The 22203-nt window shown below is 40.6% G+C and overlaps 1 protein-coding gene across 1 annotated transcript in view; it reads left to right on the top strand.

Moving 5' to 3' along the window:
• The window catches only part of DAAM2 (dishevelled associated activator of morphogenesis 2), a 349542-nt gene that overhangs the window by 256002 nt on the left and 71337 nt on the right, over positions 1-22203 (top strand). Inside the window, exons 10-15 of the mRNA XM_060245049.1 lie at positions 2529-2646; positions 5941-6079; positions 6406-6464; positions 6971-7155; positions 8032-8349; positions 20543-20650. Coding sequence (XP_060101032.1) covers positions 2529-2646; positions 5941-6079; positions 6406-6464; positions 6971-7155; positions 8032-8349; positions 20543-20650 — 927 coding nt within the window. The remainder of the gene's footprint in view (positions 1-2528; positions 2647-5940; positions 6080-6405; positions 6465-6970; positions 7156-8031; positions 8350-20542; positions 20651-22203) is intronic.

Here is a 22203-nt window from a genome sequence, read left to right on the forward strand (position 1 = left end):
TTATTTATTGCATTTATATCTTATTGTACAACCATGTGAGTCATCAGGATAGCTCATAACAGTACCACAATATCAAATACCACGAAGAAATTATTACAGTTTAAAACAACAAGCATAAAAATGGTATTAAGCTTACATAACTAGAAAACACAACTGTTCCCCAAAGATTCTCTTTAAAAGAAAGGTATTTACCAGTTTTCTAAAATTAACTGGAGAGCTTATCTGATGACTTTCTTTAGGAGAAATAGTTCAGAAGCAAAGTTGCTATCACTGAAAAGACCTGGTTCCTTGTCATCATCTTTTTTACAGGGTTTTTTTTGTAACATACAACAGGTTCTATTATATAATTATGTGAACTGTGTTCCTTTTAATTGCTTGTAATAAGATGGGTTTTTCCTAAATGTACATTCAATTATCTGGTGGTCTAGGGCGGGGCAGTCTGAACATGTGGGAAGTAGTCAATTGCTGATGATTTTTGATTCTGTAGGTGAGGGGCTTCTCTCGCAAGCTCCCCAAGTCGGTCCTGCTTGCAGAGCAGTTAGGGGTCTCTGGTTACACTCTTGTAAGAGTGCCACGATTTTATTACTGACGGCCTTTTTTCTCCCCCCTCCCTTTTCTCATTGTTGAGTCTCCCTCCCTCTAACCCCTTCCTTTGCTTTTAGGATAGTCATAGCAGGGAGACAGCTGCCTCCTGCAGCTGGCTGGGGGGAGGGAACTTGCCTCAGGGAATTTCCTCCCTCACTGCTGATCCTCCTCTGGAGTAGAGGAGGACCATTTGCAAGGGGAACAGAATTGTCCTTCAGGGCAAGTTGATGCAGGATATTGCTTAGGTGAGACAGTCGCCTTTTGCCTTTGGTCCTCTTTGTTAGGAGAGATAATCCACAAGTCAAGAACTTTGGGTCAGGAGCATCCCCAGTCACTCCAAAGGCCTCCTCTCATGGATCAGAGGTGTTAGAAGCTTCTGCCCTGGATCTCTCGGGGGGGGGGCGGGGGGGGGAATGCACATTCTAATTTGTTAGCCTGGATTAAGGGGAAATGTAAAAGGAGGTCTTCATCCTTTGAGATTCTGCTAGGTCCTCTACCACTCACCCTCTATTTCTGGATCTAGGAAGGGGGGAGAGCAGGGACCTTTCTTCTTCCCCTCACTCAAAGAGATGCACATGAAAAAAGGAAGGGAAACCCAGAAAACAAGGCATTCAATCAGGCTTCTAGACACTCTGCTTCAGGATTTTCAATGATGGCTATACATGTCTAGATTGCTAGAAAGGACTCCTCTCATTGAACTTAGCAGGATGCTTCTGACTATGGATGCCAGCCTTCAGGGGTGGAAATCCCACTCCAATGGGAAAGTAACAAAGGCCCTGGTCCCAAGAAGAAGCCACTCAGAGCATCAATTTCCTGGAATTTAGAGAGATCAGGTGGGATCTCTTAGCTTTCCAGGATCTCCTAGTCAAGAAAGATGTCCTAGTCCACACAGATAATACTACTGTCAAGTCTTACATCAGCCATCAGGAGGGCATGAAATCCAGTTCTCTGCATGCAGAGGTGACACAGATCTTGCAGCGGTCAGAGACCCACCTACAGTCTCTCAAAGCTGTTCACGTGGTAAGGATGTCTAACACCTTGGTGGACTGGCTCAGTAGGAGATTCCTGGATCAGTCAGAATGGATGCTGAACAAGGAAACCTTCCATCAGATCTGCCACAGGTTTGACATGGTAAAAGTGGACCTCTTCACATCAGAATTCAACCATAAGGTACCCAGGTTCATCACAAGAAGGAGATGTCTGGAGGCCATAGGAACAGACACTCTAAGCTGTGCTTGGTCAGACCAGCTGCTTGTATGCCTTCCTTCCTATCTATTTCAAAGAGTGATTCAGAGGACTGTAACTCTAAAAGCAGACGTCATTTTAATAGCTCCATTTTGTCCATGCAAGTCATGGTTCCAAGACCTGGTAAGACTAACCTCCAAGGAACTATGGTGCCTCCCAATCAGGAAGGGCCTTCTTCGTCAAGGGCCCCTCCTCCCTCCTCAGCCTGAATTGCTAATCCTCAAAGCCTGGAGGCTGGATAAGGTTATAGACATCCTAGTCACATCTAGGAAGGTCTCAACCAATTACTGTGAATCTCCTGTCTTGGTGATCCTAGACTGAGGCAGTCTCTTTCCCTCCCAGGGGAAGAGCCTTATCAGTTTTAGGAATGACCTTTTTGTCTGTAGGATACCCTGCAGGTCCTCTGTTTGATCTTTATTTGTTGTTCTCTTTGCACTCAGTTCTGGAATGAATATTTTGGTTGGTTGTTGGTTTGGTGTTTTGTCTGTTGTAATACTTGTGAATGGGGGATGGACTGCTTTGAAACCAGCCTGAGAGTTTGGGAGAGAAGCCCTTCCCCTTTGGAATAAAAAATCATCATCAGCCCTGTCTGCCCTCCAGGGAGGGGCTTCCCACATTTTCAGATTGCCTCACTTTTTGCTTAACATGCACTTTGTTAACACTGTTTATGTTTTTTTCCACTTTCTTTTTTGTTGCAGGTACACATTGACACAAAAAGCGCCTCACAGATGTTTGAGATTATCAAGAAGAAGTTGAAACACACAGATGCTTATCCATATTTGTTGTCTGTCCTTCAACACTGCTTGCAAATGCCTTGTGAGTGTACCTAAGGTTGCCTGTTTGATAGTCAGTTTCTCCAACTTTCGTATTCCATTTCCTTACTTGAGAATAATATCCAGGTGTGTTTATATGGTGTGATTTTGCACAAATGCAGGGGGAAAATACAGAATTTGATATAGGGTACAAAGTTCAGCTTCATTAGAATCTCAACATTTTCTTTCCTTTAAAAGAATATCTACCCCTTATGACTATGAAGATAAGTTTAAGAATACCTGGCATTTTGATAGCAGAATCTTAAAAGCGAAGGAGTAGTTGGAGGCTAAACTGGACAAGATGTTAGAAAATCCAGGCCTCAGATTCAATGGGAGCTCACAGGAGTACAGCTCCTGAACCTTTCTGAGAGTTCCTCCTCCTCCTTCTGAGAGTTCCTCCTCCTCCTTCTGAGAGTTCCGCCTCCTTGTCCATTGAATAGTATTGCAGTTGCATAACAATCCCTGGATGAGCTCCACCACCTATTTTTCTGCAAAATGACCCCTGAGAAAATCCATTATTGGATGGCCCCATTGCTTGGGAACAACTGGTTGGGGCTCAAGACTATGATGCTAGGCAAGAAGGCATTGATGTTTCTTAGCTGAAAACATAGGACATCCATGGTGTCAATTCACATAAGGTAAAAGGCAAAGCACCCAGGGTCACCAGACTATTGAGACAGATGAGACACCAGTGTTAGGAATGGGAATTTTCCCATGATTGTTGATTTTTTTTTAAGAAGGGGGAATTCCAGCCATGTAGGGCTTCTGTTACCTGTAACTAAACCCCTGTTTCTGTTATTGTTTGATCTTGGTATTGGATTTTTTCCCTCTGGTGCGTGTTATTTGAGCAACTTACAGTCAGTTGAAACTTACATAAAATGATGTGTAACATAAGTCAACAAACATGAACAGCTGTTTGATAATGTCAAAACTGTGCATGCTTAGCACATTACTGAAGACATCATCCTAAATGTCCCTTGATAGATCCCTCAGTGGCTTGAGAGTGGAGACTGGTACCCATCCAGTGGATTTGAACTGTACTTGGTAGTCAGCTGCACTGAAATGCTTAAACAAAAATAATCATATTAGTGCTTAAAAACATGTAATAGCTGTGACTTTTCACGAAGTGCTAATCTGTATGATTTGGTGATACACAATGCAATCCTAGGCAAAGTAAAACCTTTCTATGTTCATTGAAATCAGTGGGCTTAGAAGAGTGTAACTCTACTTAGTATGGCCATGAATGTTATGATGCTCGCACAGTTATAGGGAAGCTATGGGTATACTAATGCTGAGCTAACCTCAGAGTTGGAGTTGACAGACAGCAGGCTTTCCTTGCATTGGTTTTTGTTTCCATTGAAGGTCCCCTTAAATGGCTCTTCCTTGCTTAAATAGCATTTAAATAGTGAATAGCTGAATACTGTCCATCTGGAAACAAAGTCCCCTTTTATTAAATTATTAGTTTTTAACAAGAAAAAAAGAACTTTATCCTTTGAGAGCTCTTGAAACAGGTGCTGTTTTAAATTGACATGGAATAAGGATTTCTGTAAACCCATCAAGTAAAACTCTGTTGTTATCATTAAGAGCAAATTTCACATTTTGCTTCACCTTGTGGGAATACTTAAGCTGGAGGTTCTCAGGCCCTAATTGGAAAATCAAATTAGCAGTTTCTCTTCAAGGAACATGATACAAATTGGGGCTATTAAAGCTATTTGATTTAATAATCCAGTAACAGCTATGAATGTTTTGCTTCTAGGCAGTCCAAGTAAAGGGAGGAAGTATTGCTGTCACTCTGATTTGGCTTTGTTGTGTTACGAAGCAGCAAAATCTGATTGCCAGATTCCTTCATGCCTTATGCAGGATTCCATTTTACTTGCCACCATATGAGCCGTAGTAGCTAAAGCTGGTCCATAGGTCTAAGATGTCAAAATACAATCTTATGTCACAAAAGCACACTTATCACAGTGGAATCAGGGATAAATCTGTTGAAGAATTTAAATGTTCTTTTTATTATAATTAATTTACTGGACAACATGGAAATAGCAAGTATATTTGCATATTATTTCTTTCCAACCAAGTATAATAAAAGATTTCCAATACATGGTAAAATGATCAGTTTTATGACTTAGATCCTAATCTCCTTCATAGCTTGCAAAAGGTGCTTCTGCTTAATGAAGGACATATTTTTAGTGTAGATCTCCACTTCATTCCCATCTTATATCTGGATCCACTGACTGCTGGAGACCATGACTGCAGAGTGTACAGAACAAAGGGGAGGAATTCTAACTAAATAAGATTGACCTGAGTATCTTTCATCTCATCCTAATACAGGGAACAAACTGCAGGTTAATTTAAACTACATGTTAGGGACCTATGTCACCTCTCTGCATCTCCCAGGATAGTTTTATTAAAGCAGACGGATTAATCCTTTTCTAATGGGAGAAGGAATACATATATGGGTGGGGAAAGTAGGATCATGAAGGAAGCTCCTTACCAAGAATGGACAGATCTGCTCACACATATGGCTCTCTTTGCATAACCATGAAGCCTGTTTTTTCAAGGTTCTTATCATGCAAACAAACCTTATGTACCTATAGTTGTATATATTTAGGCTCTTAAAACTTGTTCTAGTGATTATGTATAAGCTTGCCACCACAATCCTGCCGTGCTCCCATATGTGTTCACTCTCCCCAGTCAGAATACCTTTAATGTAATTGGGTGATTGTGTCATATGGAAAGGTTTGTTTCAGGAAGCAGAATTTACTTGTACCTCATGCTTCTTTATCTTAATCTAGGGGAAAGCTGACCTTTCTTCATCCCACCCAGCACCAAGATGTTCATAGTGAGAAGGCTGCATGTCTTTCCAAAGGGGAGAAACAGAACTTTTCTTCAAATACAGTAGAAAAGTATAGGGAACTGGAAGTACAAATCTGCATCCTTATCCTTTTATTTTATTAATTTATTTTACTTAATGTGTATGAACTATCTTGCCACCCAGTTGATCTTCAAAATGTATAATGAGTAAATTGAAATATAAGTTATTAAAGTAAAATCACAATAAAACCCAAAAACATCCCATCCAAAATGACTGAAACTGACAACCCCTGGAAAAAAAACAGTGGTTGGCAACTCAGAAAATGGAAAAACGTGAAGGTATCTAGAAGCTAAAGGAACTTTACTGTTACGTCAGTTCAACAGAAGCCAGAAGGGACTGTAATTATGTCACTAGCAAAGCCATTGTCCTTTTTTTAGCATCCCTACTGCTATTTTTCATTGCGCATTATATTTTTCATTGTAGATAAACGGAATGGGGGAAATTTTCAACAGTGGCAGCTGTTAGACAGGATACTTCAGCAAATTGTTCTTCAGGATGAGCGAGGTGATGATCCAGATATAGCTGCTTTGGAGAACTTCAATGTCAAGAACATCATTAAGATGTAAGAATCCTGTTAACTGCTGCTATAGTTCAGCTACACAATGTGTTAAATATAAGAACTCCTTTATATGTGACATTTCCTCTACATGGCGATAATCTTTAGGCAGAATAGTGTATTGGTTTTATTATTTTTTTAACAAAAACTTTTCTATCCTGCCTTATCGTCTCAGACTTTCATTTACATGTAGTACAATTTATATTCAAATAACAGATAGAATGCCAGTTGTGCTTTTGTGGTATTCTGTTTTCTTCTAATGCCATGGAAATATTTTCGTATTTAATTGTTTTGGAATGGATCTCAAATGATCTTTCTGTATGTCCATTTAGGTTGGTAAATGAGAATGAAGTGAAGCAGTGGAGGGATCAAGCTGAAAAATTTCGGAAAGGTATTTGGCCATTTAGGGTTGTTGAATAGTACAGAGGGATAGATAGATTGATTAATTGAACCACTGAGTCCAATGTGATGGAAGGATAAGGTCTCAGCCTGTTGCATTGTACAGGTCATTGTTGTTGCCATTTTACAGATGGTGAACAGATGCAGGAGGATTGTGAGTTGCCTAAGGTTTCCAGTGAGTCTGTGGGTGAGCTGGAGTTTAAATGCACAACATTGATAAAGCTTCTAGTTTTTCTCTGCAATCTTACTGTAGATTTGAAAGACTCATTGTTAGAAGGTATTTGATAATTCTCACCCAAACCATCTTTCAATAATAACCTGTCATTCCTAATTTTAGTATAACCCCCTTCCTTCCCAGGACAATTAACTCCTTTAAATGTTTGCAGTTATGCATCTTACATGTAGTTTCTTCTGGTGATGATTCATGGCTTTTGAAGTCATCTAAATTGCCTGAAATAATCCATCACTTTTCAATCTTGTCCCCATTGCTGTTCACAGAACATACTGAGCTGATGAGCAGGCTAGAAAAGAAAGAAAGGGAGTGTGATATAAAGACTCAGGAAAAAGATGAAATGATGAAGACATTAAATAAAATGAAGGACAAGCTGCAGAAAGAAGCCTTGGAGCTACGCCAAACCCGGGACCAAATGACTGACCTTGTAGCTCAACTCAGTGAATTCTCGGTATGATATGGGACGTTTCCTTCTTTTGTAATCTATAAAATCAAATAGAGAACAGAGACAACCAAGCTGTAATCTTGTGCATGTACCCTTTATGAATGGAGAAACAAATTTGCGTAAGGTTGCAGGAAAGTTCACAAATGCCCTAGTATGGGATCAGTGTCTACAGAACTTGTGCTTTCCATTCTTTCTTTTCACTGTCTCTAGTGGATATCTTTCTTTATTGGGATTTTTCACACATTATATTGTACCACAAATTGGATGCTATGATTAATTGTAATTAGATGCATAGAGCAATATCCCAAAAGGATTCAATCAATTAACTGTTAACATGCAAAATAAAAGTTACCGCATGTAAAGCAGAATTCAGCTAGGACCCAACCTCTATGAAAACACTCGTGAAAAAGGTATTTGAACTATATATAATAATAATACTAATAATAATAAATTTTTATTTATACCCCGCCCTCCCCGCCGAGGCAGGCTCAGGGTGGCTATATGTAATTTCTTTATTAGCTTTATTTATAAGGTTTCTTTCCAATGGGTAATTTTCCTGACCTGTCCAGATGTTATGGATTCATCTTTATTTTGCTGCTTTCCTTTGCTCTTCCACTGAGGAAGTTAGTATTGAAAATTCCAAATCAATTCTATGGCAGTTTGGTACCCTTTCCCCCTTTCAGCACAGAAAAGAAAAATAAAGGAATGAAAACTCCAGCTTCTGTTAAAATATACCTCAGAGTCAGAAAGCTCAATTAGAATTAACCATAATTAATGTTTGGTACTGTGGTGGAAGCAGAATATGAAGGACTGTGTTATGTCAACAAAACAATGTGATATATACTGAAAATATGCATTCTAAATGTCATCTTTCTCTCCCAGCATGGTGGCAACATTTCCTTCACATCCTCTCCTCAACTGCCTCCAGGTGGCCCATTTGCTCTTTCTTCAGATATACCATCATCAGAGATTTTGCCTCCTCCTCCGCCGCCTCTTTCTTTCTCTAGTCCCCCTCCACCAGCTCCACCACCTCCTCCAGGAGGTCCCCCTCCTCCTCCTGGAGCTCCCCCATTTTTCAACATGGGGATGCCTCCAGTTTCTACCACCGCGTTCAGCACCAGTGGAACAAGTCTGAAAAAAAAATCAATCCCACAGCCATCTCATCCACTGAAGTCCTTCAACTGGTCCAAGCTGAGTGAGGTAAGAGTCTAACTTGTGCTGCTGATTAGAGTGGACTGTGGTTCAGTGGTAGAACATGTGTGCTTGGCATGCAAAAGGTCCATCATCTCCAGCTTTTAAAAAGATCAATCAATCAATGATGTGAAACACCTCTACCTGAGATCCAGGAGAGCTGTTGAGTAGACAGTACTGATGAACCAAGGGTCAGGTTCAGTATGTGGCAGCCATGTGTATTTATGTGTGTCCAGTGCTTGAGACAATCTTGTCACTGTTAATGTGGTTATGGAACAAAAATTTGATAGTTTAATAGCTTTCTTATAATTGTACTGTTCCATTACTCCCTTAGGTGGCTCTGTAATTTATGCAGTTGTGATTCCTGTAAAAGATCTGTAGTTCTGTCAAGTTTTACTAGACATGTGGACATTGGTGCTTCAAGACAGTAATCATAGAATCATAGAGTTGGAAGGGACCTCTAGGGACATCTAGTCCAACCCCTGCACAATGCAGGAAACTCACAAACACCTCCCCCCTAAATTCACAGGATCTTCATTGCTGTCAGATGGCTATCTAGCCTCTGTTTAAAAACCTCCAAGGAAGGAGAGCCCACCACCTCCCGAGGAAGCCTGTTCCACTGAGGAATCGCTGTAACGGTCAGGAAGTTCTTCCTGAGGTTGAGTCGGAAACTCTTTTGATTTAATTTCAACCCATTGGTTCTGGTCTACCTTCTGGGACCACAGAAAACAATGCCACACCATCCTCTATATGACAGCCCTTCAAGTACTTGAAGATGGTGATCATATCACCTCTCAGCCGTCTCCTCTCCAGGCTAAACATGCCCAGCTCCTTCAAACTTTCCTCATAGAACTTGGTCTCCAGACCCCTCACCATCTTCGTCGCCCTCCTCTGGACTCGTTCTAGCATGTCTATATCCTTCTTAAAACGTGGTGCCCAAAACTGAACACAATACTCCAGATGAGGTCTTACCAGAGCAAAGGAAAGCGATACCATCACTTCAAGTGATCTGGACGCTATACTTCTGTTGATACATCCCAAAATTGCATTTGCCTTTTTAGCCACTACATCACACTGTTGACTCATGTTCAGCGTATGATCCACTAAGACCCCTAGATCCTTTTCACACCTACTACTGTTAAGACAAGTCTCCCCCATCCTATAACCATGCATTGGATTTTTCCTACCTAAATGCAGAACTTTACATTTATTCCCATTAAAATTCATTTTATTGATTTTAGCCCAGTTTTCCAGCCTGTCAAGGTCATCCTGTATCCTGTTTCTGTCTTCTTCTGTGTTTGCAACCTCTCTCAATTTAGTATCATCTGCAGATTTAATAAGCATTCCCTCTATTCCTTCATCCAAATCATTGATAAAGATGTTGAAGAAAACAGGTCCCAGGACAGATCCTTGAGGCACTCCATTTGTCACTCCTCTCCAAGAGGATGAGGAACAATTCACAAGCGCTCTTTGGGTGTGATCTGTCAACCAGTTACAGATCCACCTAATGGTAACAGAATCCAAACCACATTTTACCAACTTGTCAAGAAGGATAGTATGGGGAACCTTATCAAAAGCCTTACTGAAGTCAAGATAAACGATGTCTACAGCATTCCCTTGATCCAGCAAGGTAGTCACTTTCTCAAAAAAAGAGATCAGGTTAGTCTGACATGACTTGTTCTTGAGAAAACCATGCTGGCTCTTAGTAATCACATCCATTCTTTCTAAATGTTCCAGGACTGACTGGAACAAAAATATGACAGTTTAATAGCTTTCTTATAATTATACTATTCCAAAGTTTGTTCTAAATCTTTTTCAGGTATAGACGTCAAGCTGATGGGTTGGTGGTTACCCGGATCGTCTTTTTTCCCCTTCTTGAAGATGGGGACAACATTCGCCTGCCTCCAGTCTTCTGGCACCTCACTTCTCCAAGAATTCTCAAAAATATTAGCCAGAGGCTCAGAAATTACATCCGCAAGCTCTTTCAGAACCCTTGGATGCAATTCATCTGGCCCTGAGGACTTAGTTTCATTTAAAGAAACTAGGTGTTTATGTACTACCCCTATGCTGATCCTAGGTTGGAACTTCATACCCTCCTTATATGTTCTGTTTTTGCCATGTTGAGCACTGTTTCCCTCAGAAGAGAAGACTGAGGAAAAGTAGGAATTGAGCAGTTCCGCCTTCTCTTCATTACCCTTTACAATTTTACTTCCTTGCCCTCGCAATGGGCCCACCATGTCCTTTCTCTTTTTCTTACTCTGAACATAAGAAAAGAACCCTTTTTTGTTGTTTTTAGCATCTTTGGCCAGCCTAAGCTCATACTGAGCTTTAGCTTTCCTAACTTTTTCTCTACAAGCACTGGTGATTTGTTTATATTCATCCTTGGTTATAAGGCCCTCCTTCCAATTCCTAAGGGAGTCTTTTTTATTTCTCAAGTCTTTAGAGAGCTGTTTATGGAGCCACTTTGGCTTCTTTAGGCTTTTTCCATTTTTTCTTCTCACAGGAATCGTCTGTGATTGTACTTTCAGTATTTCGCTTTTAAGAAACTCCCACCCCTCCTGCACCCCCTTCCTCCTAAGGATTTTACCCAGCATAGTTCTAAGTTTATCAAAGTTTGCCTTTCTGAAGTCCAACCTATAAGTCTGACTTTTCCCTTCCCTAAGACTGTAAATTCCAAAATCACATGGTCACTACTGCCCAGGGAGCCCACTATTTCCACTTCTTCAATCAATTCTTCCTTGTTGGTGAGAATCAGTTCCAAGATAGGAGATCCCCTTGTTTCCTTCTTCAATTCTGGAAAAGGAAGTTGTCAGCAAGACAAGTCAGGAATCTATTTGACTTTTCATTTTTAGCAGAGTTGGACTTCCAACAGATGTCCAGGTAATTGAAATCTCCCATGATCATGGTATCCCTTTTCTTGGAGAACTTTGCAATCTGCTGTAGTAGTATCTCATCCAAGTCCTCTGTCTGACTTGGGGGTCTATAGCAGACCCCCACAATAATATCACTGTTATTTCTTACTCTTTTTATTTTTACCCAGAGACTCTCAACTGAGCTGCCATGCTCAGATTCACATATTTCCTTACAAGTATATACCTCCTTCACATATACTGCAATGCCTCCGCCCTTTCTCATTTGCCTGTCCCTTTTAAATAAATTGTACCCCTGAATCCTAATATTCCAGTTGTGTCATCCCACCAAGTTTCAGTAAGGCTTTGTCAAGCATCGATATTTCTCAATAATCAGTCTTTTGTTATTTAATCAAAAGTTGCTTTATTTAAGAAACTCAGAAGCTTTACCAAGGACACAAGCCTTGGAAGTAATGACATTCACAGTGTTACATAGTTGCTACATAGGATAACTTCAAAGGGTATCATACAGATGCAGCTTGAGTCACGGGTTCAGAGGTTACTACATACTATCTCTTTTACTGCTAAAGAATTTAGGCTATTAAAAACATCTCCCTTTCTCATACTTCTTTCAGCTCAGACTGTCTGTGTGAACCTGGGAGGAGAGGCAGCATGAAAGTGGTATCAGCCAGGCTGTAGTGTAAACATGGATTTATTACTTGCCCAAAGGTTGTAAAGGAAGGGGGAGCAGTGGAGGATGCGTGACCTGTTCCTCGTCGAAGGAACCATTATGTTACAGAAATATGCATGCTTGACAGGCCTATTATGTCATAGTCTCCTTCCTTTATTAGGACTTCTAGTTCCTCCTGTTTGTTTCCCATACTCTGTGCATTAGTGTAGAGACATCGGAATCCACGTTTTATGCATCCTGAGGGTTTAGTTTCCGTACAAGCCTGCAAGTTAACATTACCTAGCGTATGCGCCACTCTTTGCAAATCTTTAATGTTCTTATCCCCAGTTTCTGGCATCATACGAGGCTTTGAATTATTGTCTCACTCCCCCATACAATTTAGTTTAAAGTCCTCCTTATTAGGTTAGCAAGGCTGTTACCAAACACCCTTTTCCCTATCGCCGTAAGGTGCAAAATATCTCCCGATAGAAGACCACCATCCATACTTCATGTGCATGTAATGTCATCCATACTTTATGTGCATGTTTCAGGGAACACCAAATGTAACACCAGTATATCTTTAGCAGTCATATTTGTTGAATAAAACATGGATGTACCAACAGACTTAAATGTAGTACTGCAAATATTACAGTACAAATACTCAGCCATATCCTACACGTGCTATATTAAGCTAGGCAGAAGGTGTATGTGCTATGTTGCATCTTAGAGGGATTATCATGAGACCAAGAATATGAGACCAAGAGACCAAAAATGCCACAGGAGGTGGTGGCGGCCACAAGTATAGCCACCTTCAAGAAGGGTTTAGATAAAAATATGGAGCACAGGTCCATCAGTGGCTATTAGCCACAGTGTATGTGTGTATATAAAATTTTTTGCCACTGTGTGACACAGAGTGTTGGACTTGATGGGCCGTTGGCCTGATCCAACATGGCTTCTCTTATGTTCTTATAAAGGGTTCAGGTGAAGAATTGCAACCTGGGTGTGGGAGGGATGAAAGGGTAGAGTACACCCTGTCTTTATAGCTTTTCATCAAAGACTGTATATTGTTAGCTTATACTAGGGGTGGCCAATGGTAGCTCTCCAGATGTTTTTGCCTACAACTCCCATAAGCCCCAGCCTGCATGGCCAATGATTGGGGCTGATGGGAGTTGTAGGCAAAAAACATCTGGAAAGCTACCATTGGCCACCCCTGACTTATACCACTGTAGCAAACTAGACTTTTATCTGTTCACTTTCCTTTGCATCCTTCTACTGCGAAAAACGTTTTTCCTCATGGCAGCCCTCCTATGTGGAAATGGTTATGTTTAAAATCTTAATATCATCTGAACATATAGAAATCCCCACCAGTGCTGTACTTCTGTGGAGATTGAAGGTGTTGGTGTTCAGATGTGGCCTGTATGTAAGCAGGCTAGCAACTTTTAGATTCTAGTACTTCCAGGAGGAATTTATTTGGGATGGTGATCTAATGATGGCAGTAATATCTGAACCAGCCCTCAGGCTATAAGCATTCCAAGAACAATTTCTAAGAGAAATCCAGCATTGACACACAGCTCATTCATTGCATACCCATATTTGAACACAATCACCCTCTTTTTCTATTTTTTTCATAGAGCATCCATAGCACATCCTTCTGGAGGAGTACCCAGACTGATTTTTTTTCATGCCTTGCTCCATCTCTCCCAGCTCAGCAACTTCTCCCACTCTTATACTCCCCACTACCCCTATTTCTTTCTTGGCTGCTAAAAGAGTACAGATAGAATACTGTCTGTGTTGAATTTGGACAGCTGCCTAGAAATCCACGCTCTTTTTAAGACTCCAAGTCACTCAGGGCTCAACTCAGGCATTTGGAATGAGTGTCCTGGGACTTTCGGAATGCCAAAAGAATTCTCTCTCTTGTTCTCCTTTTCTTTTAAAATAAGATGAAGTGAAATATTTTCTGCACCGCCTGTTCTTGTCCGTCAGAGCCACATGGGGCTGTGGGAGAGAATGTAAGAGAGGGATTTATTTTCATTTTCGGAACATGAGACTTAGTGCTTCGAAGAAAAGTTATAATAACTACATATATAAATATATATGTATGGTATATTAGTGTGTGCGGGGGGAGGGAGAAAATTAAGAGGGATGCAGGTGTTTCTGTTTAGTGTACAGCAACCAAAGACTTATTTTTCTCCCTGGTTAAGAGTGGAGGCAGCTGTGTTAATAAATGGGGATTTGGGAGGTGAATAAAATGCTATTTTGAAGCATGCAGAATAGTTTTGGGGCTGCAAGGAAGGATACAGTTGAGTATGCCATGATTAACATTCCCGGCTAGTGAATACGCTATAACTTCTGGTGGCTATTCTAATGACAGAAATTCAGTGTATCTGTTTATTGGGGTATATTTTGCATCTTTTATATTCCACAAGTCTTTTTTTTGTTTTTGTTTTACTGTGGGGGAACTTCAGTCATGCATCTCTGCAATTCATATTTGAAAGAGGTCCACTACAGCACATTCATGAGATGTGGCTCATTTTTGAAAACAATAGGTTTGATTCTGGTTTGTCATGTGAAAGACTTGGCCACTGTCTAGTGGCACTTGTTTACTGCCAGTTATTGAGAAGCCAGATACCTCGTTACCATTGATCAAAGCATCTCACAATATTACTAATTTTAGATCTTAAGAATATATGAATTATATTGAGTCAGAGCTTTGATCAGTCTTGTCTAGTACTGTCTATTCTGAGTGACACTAGCTTTCCAAGGTCTCAGGCAAAATCCTAGCCAGCCTTCCTTGGTCTATGGGGCTGCCATGTTATTGGATGTGACTTTAAAGGACTGAAGGAAAAATCAAAGTTTTCATCTTAATCAGTGAAAACACCCCAAACCCTGTGCATATGCAACCAGTAGTGACTAAGCTGGTGATCTTCATGACCAAATCTGACAATGGGAGTCAGTTTCCTCCAGCCTCTTTACTTGATGGTAATTACAGAGACCAGTAGAAGGGGCTGGGGAACACACTGCAAGGATCAGATTGTCCAAGGCAGATGGCACCTGTTGGAAGAAATGAACAGTATGAACTGGCTGCATCATGGGGCAATCAGACTAGCATTGATTGCCTTCCAGAACCTATCAAGGAAAAAGTGTGTGCTAGTGCATACAGTCAATACTACAGCCAAGGCACACATCAGTTGGCTAGGAGGCACCAGATCAATGGTGCTCTTCCAGGAGTCCAAAAATCATGTTTGATTGGTCAGAGAAAAATTTGGTAGGTCTGAAAGTGGAACACATACGTGGTCTTACAAACCTCCAAGGCAATTGACTGAGCAGGAAGGATTTAGACTTAGATCCAGGTGAATGGTGTCTAAATAAAAAGATCTTCTGGCAAAATCACACTTAGGTTTGGGATCCCTATATTACAAAATTGTTTTGGGATCCCTTTTTACAAAATTGAACAACAATCAAGTTGCTAGGTTTCTACAATCCCAGGGCAGAGGGTGAGGACATGCACTTGCTATTGATCCAGTGGTCTACTGTACGCTTTCCCTCAGACCACACTGATTAGCAGAGGCTTGAACAAAGTGTCAAAAGAGGTAACTGAGGTGATTTTCTTCAGTCACAGACTTTTTTGGGTTTCAGAGCTAGAGAATATGTCAGTATCTCAGAAGAAGAAGAGTTGGATTTATACCCCACACTTCACTCCGAGTCTCAGAGTGGCTTACAATCTGCTTCTCTTCCTCTCCCCACAACAGACACCCTGTGAAGTAGGTGAAGCTGAGAGAACTCTGAGAGAACTGCTCTTGAAAGAACAGCTCTGAGAGGACTGTGATTAACTCAAGGTCACCTGGCTTTATGTGGAGGAGTGGGGACTCAACCCAGTTCTCCAGATTAGAGTTCACAACTCTTAATGACTACACTAAATCAGGGATTGCCAAGCAAATAGGTTCTCCTTGTACAATAATCAATTTGCCACCCAGGTTCCATTTGTCTCCAGATGACATCTTAGAGATTGAACAGGTGGATTTAGAAGATTGGGCCTTCCAAGTTAAGCAATTGGCAATAGACTTCCATGACAACCATGCAGTTGGCACCTCCCATTAGGCATGGGTTGCCTACTGGGAACCTTTCTAAAGTGTTACAGGCCTTGAGCAAGCCTCCATTTGAGCCTTTCAGATCATCAGAATCTAAAGTTTCCTTCTCAGAAGACATATTTTTTCTTATGGAGAAAAAATCCTTTTGCAAGAAGGATTTCTGAATTAGGGGCTTTATTGGCCAGAAAGGAATTGTGTATATTTCACAAGGACTTGGTGGTACTCAGGATGGATCCTTCCCCTGTGCCAAAGGTATTCTCCCCTTATCATATTGGTAGGTCTGATACTACTGTCCTTTTGTCCTACTCCATGTCATCCCAAAGAGAGAGTCTGGTACTAACTAGACATGTGCAAGGCTCCATGCATTTGCTTAAATAGGATGGCACAGATTAGGCTAAAGGATTTTCTGTCTGTGTCTCACAGCTCACAGCTGCTAGGTAAAAAGGTCTCAAAATCCATTATCACCTTGCAGATTAAGCCATGTATCTAAAAGGCATATGGAATGCAAGGCCTGGAATCTCCAGAGGATATTACAACCCTCTTTACCAGATCTGCAGCAACATCAATGACTTTTTCCATCAGGGATCTGGTGAAAGAAATCTGTAGAGCTGCAACCTGGTCTGCCTTTTATACTTGTATGAAACACTAGAGGTGGGACCAGTTGAAGTCTGAAGAAGCTTCATCTGGTAGAAAGGTGTGCAACATAGTGGTGGAACAAAATATAAATAAGATTGAGGATTCTATCCAAGTTGTAGTTTGGGCATGTACCCAGAATAAGAAGAGATTGGATTTAGGCCCCACCCTTTGCTCAGAGTGGTTTACAATCTCCTTTCCTTTCCCCTCCCCACAACAGACACCCTGTGAGGTAGGTGGGGCTGAGAGAGCTCTCAGAAAACTGCTCTTGAGAGAACAGCTCTGTGAGAACTGTGGCTGTCCCAAGGTCACACCAGTAGCTGCATATGAAGGAATGAGTAGTCAAACTCAGTTCTCCCAGATTAGAGTCCACACTCCTAGCCACTACACCATACTGGCTCTTCGGCTTGCATGACTTCCCCCACTAAAGGAGAATGAAACATTGGAGCGTACCTGAAGGCTTCTTTTCAGTGAGGCAAAGTCATCCACATCTCATTACAACCCCCCCCCCCCAACTTCGTCACACAAAATCTGTTGTGGAGCTGGGCTATAGTAAGACTGGAGGGCCAGCTTCACTCTTGAGCCAGTACAGTCTGCACAAATTTGCACAACTCTGCTTGGAGCGAGAGGAGGCATGACTAGCTTGGATGACTTTGTCCCACTAAAGAGAACAAACCTTCAGGTACATTCCAATGCTTTGTTCTAAAAAAAAAAATCCTCTCTTAAATGGAGCAAATCAGTATTCTTTGTGGGGATGTGTAGCCACTGACCCTATTCTAGCTGGGGCCCTGGTCTCAGGCAGAGGTATTTCCCAATATCTTTAAGTGGGCCTGATGCGCCCAAAATAAATTGTCACTGCAGTCCAAAACCTTTTCTGTTGCTGTTAGTTTAGAAACAACAATGAGCATGTTTAGTACAGGTAGCAATCCTTACTTCGGCCGTTATCAAGATTAATATTTAACAAAAAAAGGAAAAAATAACATTGTGTGTGTGGGGTTTTTTTTTTAATGCAGTTTCCAGCTCTTGTTGATGCAGCATTTGATAATATAGAGTTATGTGCCTGCTGAGAGGGAAACCAGGAAGAGTGTTGGGAGGAGGATATTCTTGTTTTTAAAGAGGAGACTGTGACAATTTGTGAATTTCCTCTGAGATGTTTATTTGTTACCTATTGGATGCTTGGAAGTCTTATGCTAGCTAGCTTGCAAATGCCTTTTAATTTCTGGGAAACAGAAACAGTATTTAAGTGAGCTACAATAATAATTCTCACTTGCTTCTGAGAAAGATAGGCAACCTATACATTTCACATTAAACTCTTAAAGGTGCCATTGATTACAAAGTTGAATACAAAGACCTTTGAAATCAGAGGTCTTGCTGAGAGAAGAAAAGATGTTAGGAAAAGCAGTGTGAGTTTGTGTACAAGAGAGGGATCCTTTTGAAATGCAAGATCTGTAGAGTTAGCTGGAGCGGCAGCTTCTCTTTGTGAGATCTTTTGTTGGTGTGAAGCAGGTGTAGACCTCCTCCCAATGTATGCATGGCTAAAATGTCTAAAAGACAGTTTTAGGTTCTTGGGCTAAGTGCCAGATTTCTCATGCTGTCTAATAAGGTAGAAAGCTAATTGATAATGCTGTTATATTCTTTAGAATGGAAAGTGGGGATATATTTCAGGATTTTTTAAAGTGTCATGGTTTTTCTTCTATTGCAAAATAGTCCTACTTTAAAAAATTACTTCAAAGCAATGACTTTCATCTAAAGCAATGCCAGTGAAGCTGTAATGTGTAAGCAGCAACTTTCCTGCCTGCTCCATCTTGCTGAAGTTTTCTGTGCCTACCTATATGCTTCTGTAGATCAGTGGATCCCTCAGGAGCATCAAGGGGGTTGGAAAGGGGGAGACCAGCAAAATTCATCCTTCTCTTCATCTGTGAACAAGAGGAGATGATTCAGGCATCATTTATTCATGGGGAGTTTGGCTTTGATTTGTAATGCCAGATAGAAACAAATGGGGGGAATCCCTGTTGATGGCCATTCTTCGTGCTTCATGTTTCTGGTTTCTTTCTCAGTGAATTGTGCTTCAGTTCTAGTATTTAAGTGCAGAATGACATGATTACGGTGTGATTGTATAATGCATTTAGGGAACAGATGCTCTCAAAAGGGCCAGTTCCTTATAAAGACAAACTCTGGCTAATTGCATGTGCTCCAAATACTTTCCCCCTTATGTCTTAGACAATCTCTGGGGAATCCTGGGAAATATTGTTCGCAGGTCAGATTTCTCATAATGGACTATGACTTTTGCATAGCAGAGAAACCAGATAAGTAACTTGACTAGGTTCACTTGGAACTGAAACCTCTCATTAAGAAGAAGGAAAAAAAGATATACTGATAATGATGAAGTAATATATATATATATTTTTAAAAAGTTTTGTTTTATTTTTAAATTGTTGGTTAGGGACTATAAATATTTTTATGGAGCAAAAGGAATCATCTTAGCAACAACAATAGGTGAGACTCAATAGGGCCCTCCCCCAATGTTCCTCACCACATTGGCTCTCCAATAGGGGCAAACCAGAAGTTTTCACAGTACTTTTGATAACTCCTTGTTCTTATACAGCACAGCTTCATATAATGACATGCCACTTCAAGAGAATCAACACAAGGCACTGCTGGTGTTTTTTTGTTTGTTTTTTTTAAAAATGCCTGTCCTGGATTCCCTCAAGATTTCCCCCCTTCCTTTGATCATCTCTTCCCTCCATCCAGCAACCCTGCTTTTTGCTCTGTCCGTGTCCTGTCTGTTTTAAGTAACACATTTCTCTTGCTCTCTTTAATGTCTGTGAGTGGGAAATGGAGACTGTTCCTAATTAGTTCAGTAATGAAGTGTTAATGTACTTTGCTGCATGAGTGCACTTCAGGAACTGCAGCCCAGGAGAGGTCTCTTTGTTGTCATTTAGTAATCCTTTCTTCTGGACTACAAGACAACACCTGCTGTGAAGGCCTTCCTGGTTGCCAATTGGATTTCCTCTGTTTCTTTTCATGTTTTTAAAAGGACTAAAGCAACCACTTCTGTAGCATAGAAGTAATAATTATTTTATTATATTTTACTCTTAAACTATTGATGTTTCAGAAGTTTTATGAAGAATACAGTAATTTACAATAAAATGCAATATTCATTTATAAAGTATATTTTAAGATGTTAAAAAGTTGAGTGAAGAAAATAGTGTACTAAAAGTGTCTTCCAAAGGTACCCAGAAAACAAACAACTCTTCAGCTGATGTTGAAGAATGATGGTAGAACGAAGAGTAAGGCTATGCCCAGACATCATGGTTTCTCATGATGTCTGAACATAGCCTTACTCTTTGTTCTAAATTCCGGTTACCTTATGTGAGTAATGAAGCCTAGTTGTACCTAACCCTGGTTTGCCTGTTCTCAGTTTACCAATTGAGAAGTCATCTTGCTATACTGTTGTCTCTGTGGCCAAACCAAAGCAGGATATGTTGCCCCTCAACAAACTGTGGTTTGTGAATTCAGATGTCATAGCAATAGTACTAAATGTGGTTAACAAGTGACTACAAACTGTCACTTGAAATCCCTTTTTTGAAGCCATCTGAAAACCCTGGTTTGTTGGCCTGCCTGTATTTAGAGACTTAATCATGTGGAGACTTGATCAGACTGGTTTATCATGACATCTGAATGAACCCTTTAAAGTACTTACAAGATTTTCACAGATGTAACATTGACAGTGTCTGAGTAAGAAATTTGGAGAAGTCTTACAGGATCATATTATTCTCCTCCTGCTAAGAAAACTCCCCAGTAGTTCTGAGCTATTGGTACTAGGCTGGAATCTAGCTACACTACTGCAGACCAACATGGTTACCCTCTGAATATCTTTATTGGCTGACCTCAGTTTCCTTTTGTCAACAAGGTTTCATTGTATGGTCCCCTGAATGTGCGTTCATCTCTTTTGACCGCAGGAGAAGATAAATGGCACAATCTGGCATGAAATCGATGATTTAAGAGCTTTCAAGATGTTGGATCTGGAGGATTTTGAAAAAATGTTCTCTGCATATCAGAGACACCAGGTAAGGAGTTCCTCCCCCCACCCCCTATTATCATAGACTCGGAGTCCCCTATGATACTGGGCAGAATTACTTCCAATGTCTGGTGCACACTTGAGGAGAGCTGACTGGGGGAAGAGTTTTCTTTCATGGATTTAATGCTTTCAAAGTAAAGATGAGAGCAAAGCTAAACGACTGGGTTATTGCTTTAGCTCAAACTCTGACCTGCAGTTGCCTTTGTCATTAGTATAAAAATGTATATCCTGAAACCTGGAAGGTAATATTCAATTTTGTTTGGAGAGTGTTAGTTGCTTTGTAACTTGTGCTGTTATTTTTTCCCTCTTTCCCAGCGCATTTACCCTGACATCCCCCACTCATCCTGAGTAAAATTTCCCAAGCAACTAAAGAGTTTTGAGTAGTATAATTGGATTAACCAAACTCTTTTTGTTTGTTTTACTTCTCTTTCTTTTTCCTTCCAACAGTTCTATTAGCTAAACCTGGCTGAGTTACAGATTGTGACACTGACAACATATTTTAACAGCAGCTATTTATTAATCCCCCCCCCTACTCTTCTTGGAAAGCAAATCACCTGCATTCTGTTGGTATCTGATGAATGAGATTCAGCTGGAAGGGAGCCGGGTTTTTTTATTACCCCTCTTTTTCCCTCCAGAATCCCCCCCCCTCAAATTATTGGAGTAGACTCTGCAGGCTTGATCTTTTCCAGCCTTCTTGAAGCAGCCTGCTGCTGTTAAAATGACAGCCCAAAGCTGCTTTGGAGTCTAATAAACATTTAGCCAGTACTGTTTAATTGGGACACTAAACTGTTTTTCCTTTTTATGCTGTATTACAAACAAGTTACAACTTATAATTGTAGAACTTTTTATCCTGCAGCATTTTGCCCTGTCCAAGTGGAACCAATGAAAAACATCAGACCCTCTACTAACCTAACTACAACACCTTTTAGTTGTCCTCAAAATAGTCTTTTTGGAGTGTGTCACAGGTAGAGGGTATCATAGGGAAAATGATCCATTTCCATTTTGTCCTGGATTGTAGCTCTCACTGTCCCAGTCTTCACAGACCCAGGTGCCTCTCCTTGTCTCTAATACCCAGCATCACACAACCCTTTCTGTTTAGGCCATTTTTTCTTCCAAAGCTTCTTTGCACAACCTAGTCTGCTGCTTTGCATGAACATCCATTGTTGAGTCCTGTGTTTCTCCACAGTGTTTAACCCAAAGATGAACCAAGAGATCTTATTTTCCTAGGCATTCTGCACTGACAGGCTTAAGGGATGTGTAAAAAAATTATTACTGTTCATTTTTTTTTAGGTTTGAATAAGTTTTTTTTTTCATTTTATTTTAATATTCATTTATATTGGTTTCAATTGGTAAGCACATTTGCACTGTAAATAAGTCTCTCCCTCCCCATCAGTTGGGCTAAAATTCACAGGGATTGTGCCTGACCCCAGGAATCCTACCTGCCAAATTTCAGACAAATTGGAAAAAACATTTTCATCTTAAAAGGAATTAAAATTGATGCTTTCTCAGCAGAGAAAAGCAGGCACTGGCCACCTAAGAAAA

This window comes from Heteronotia binoei, chromosome 1, assembly GCF_032191835.1.
Source record: "Heteronotia binoei isolate CCM8104 ecotype False Entrance Well chromosome 1, APGP_CSIRO_Hbin_v1, whole genome shotgun sequence".
NCBI classification, from domain to species: Eukaryota; Metazoa; Chordata; class Lepidosauria; order Squamata; family Gekkonidae; genus Heteronotia; species Heteronotia binoei.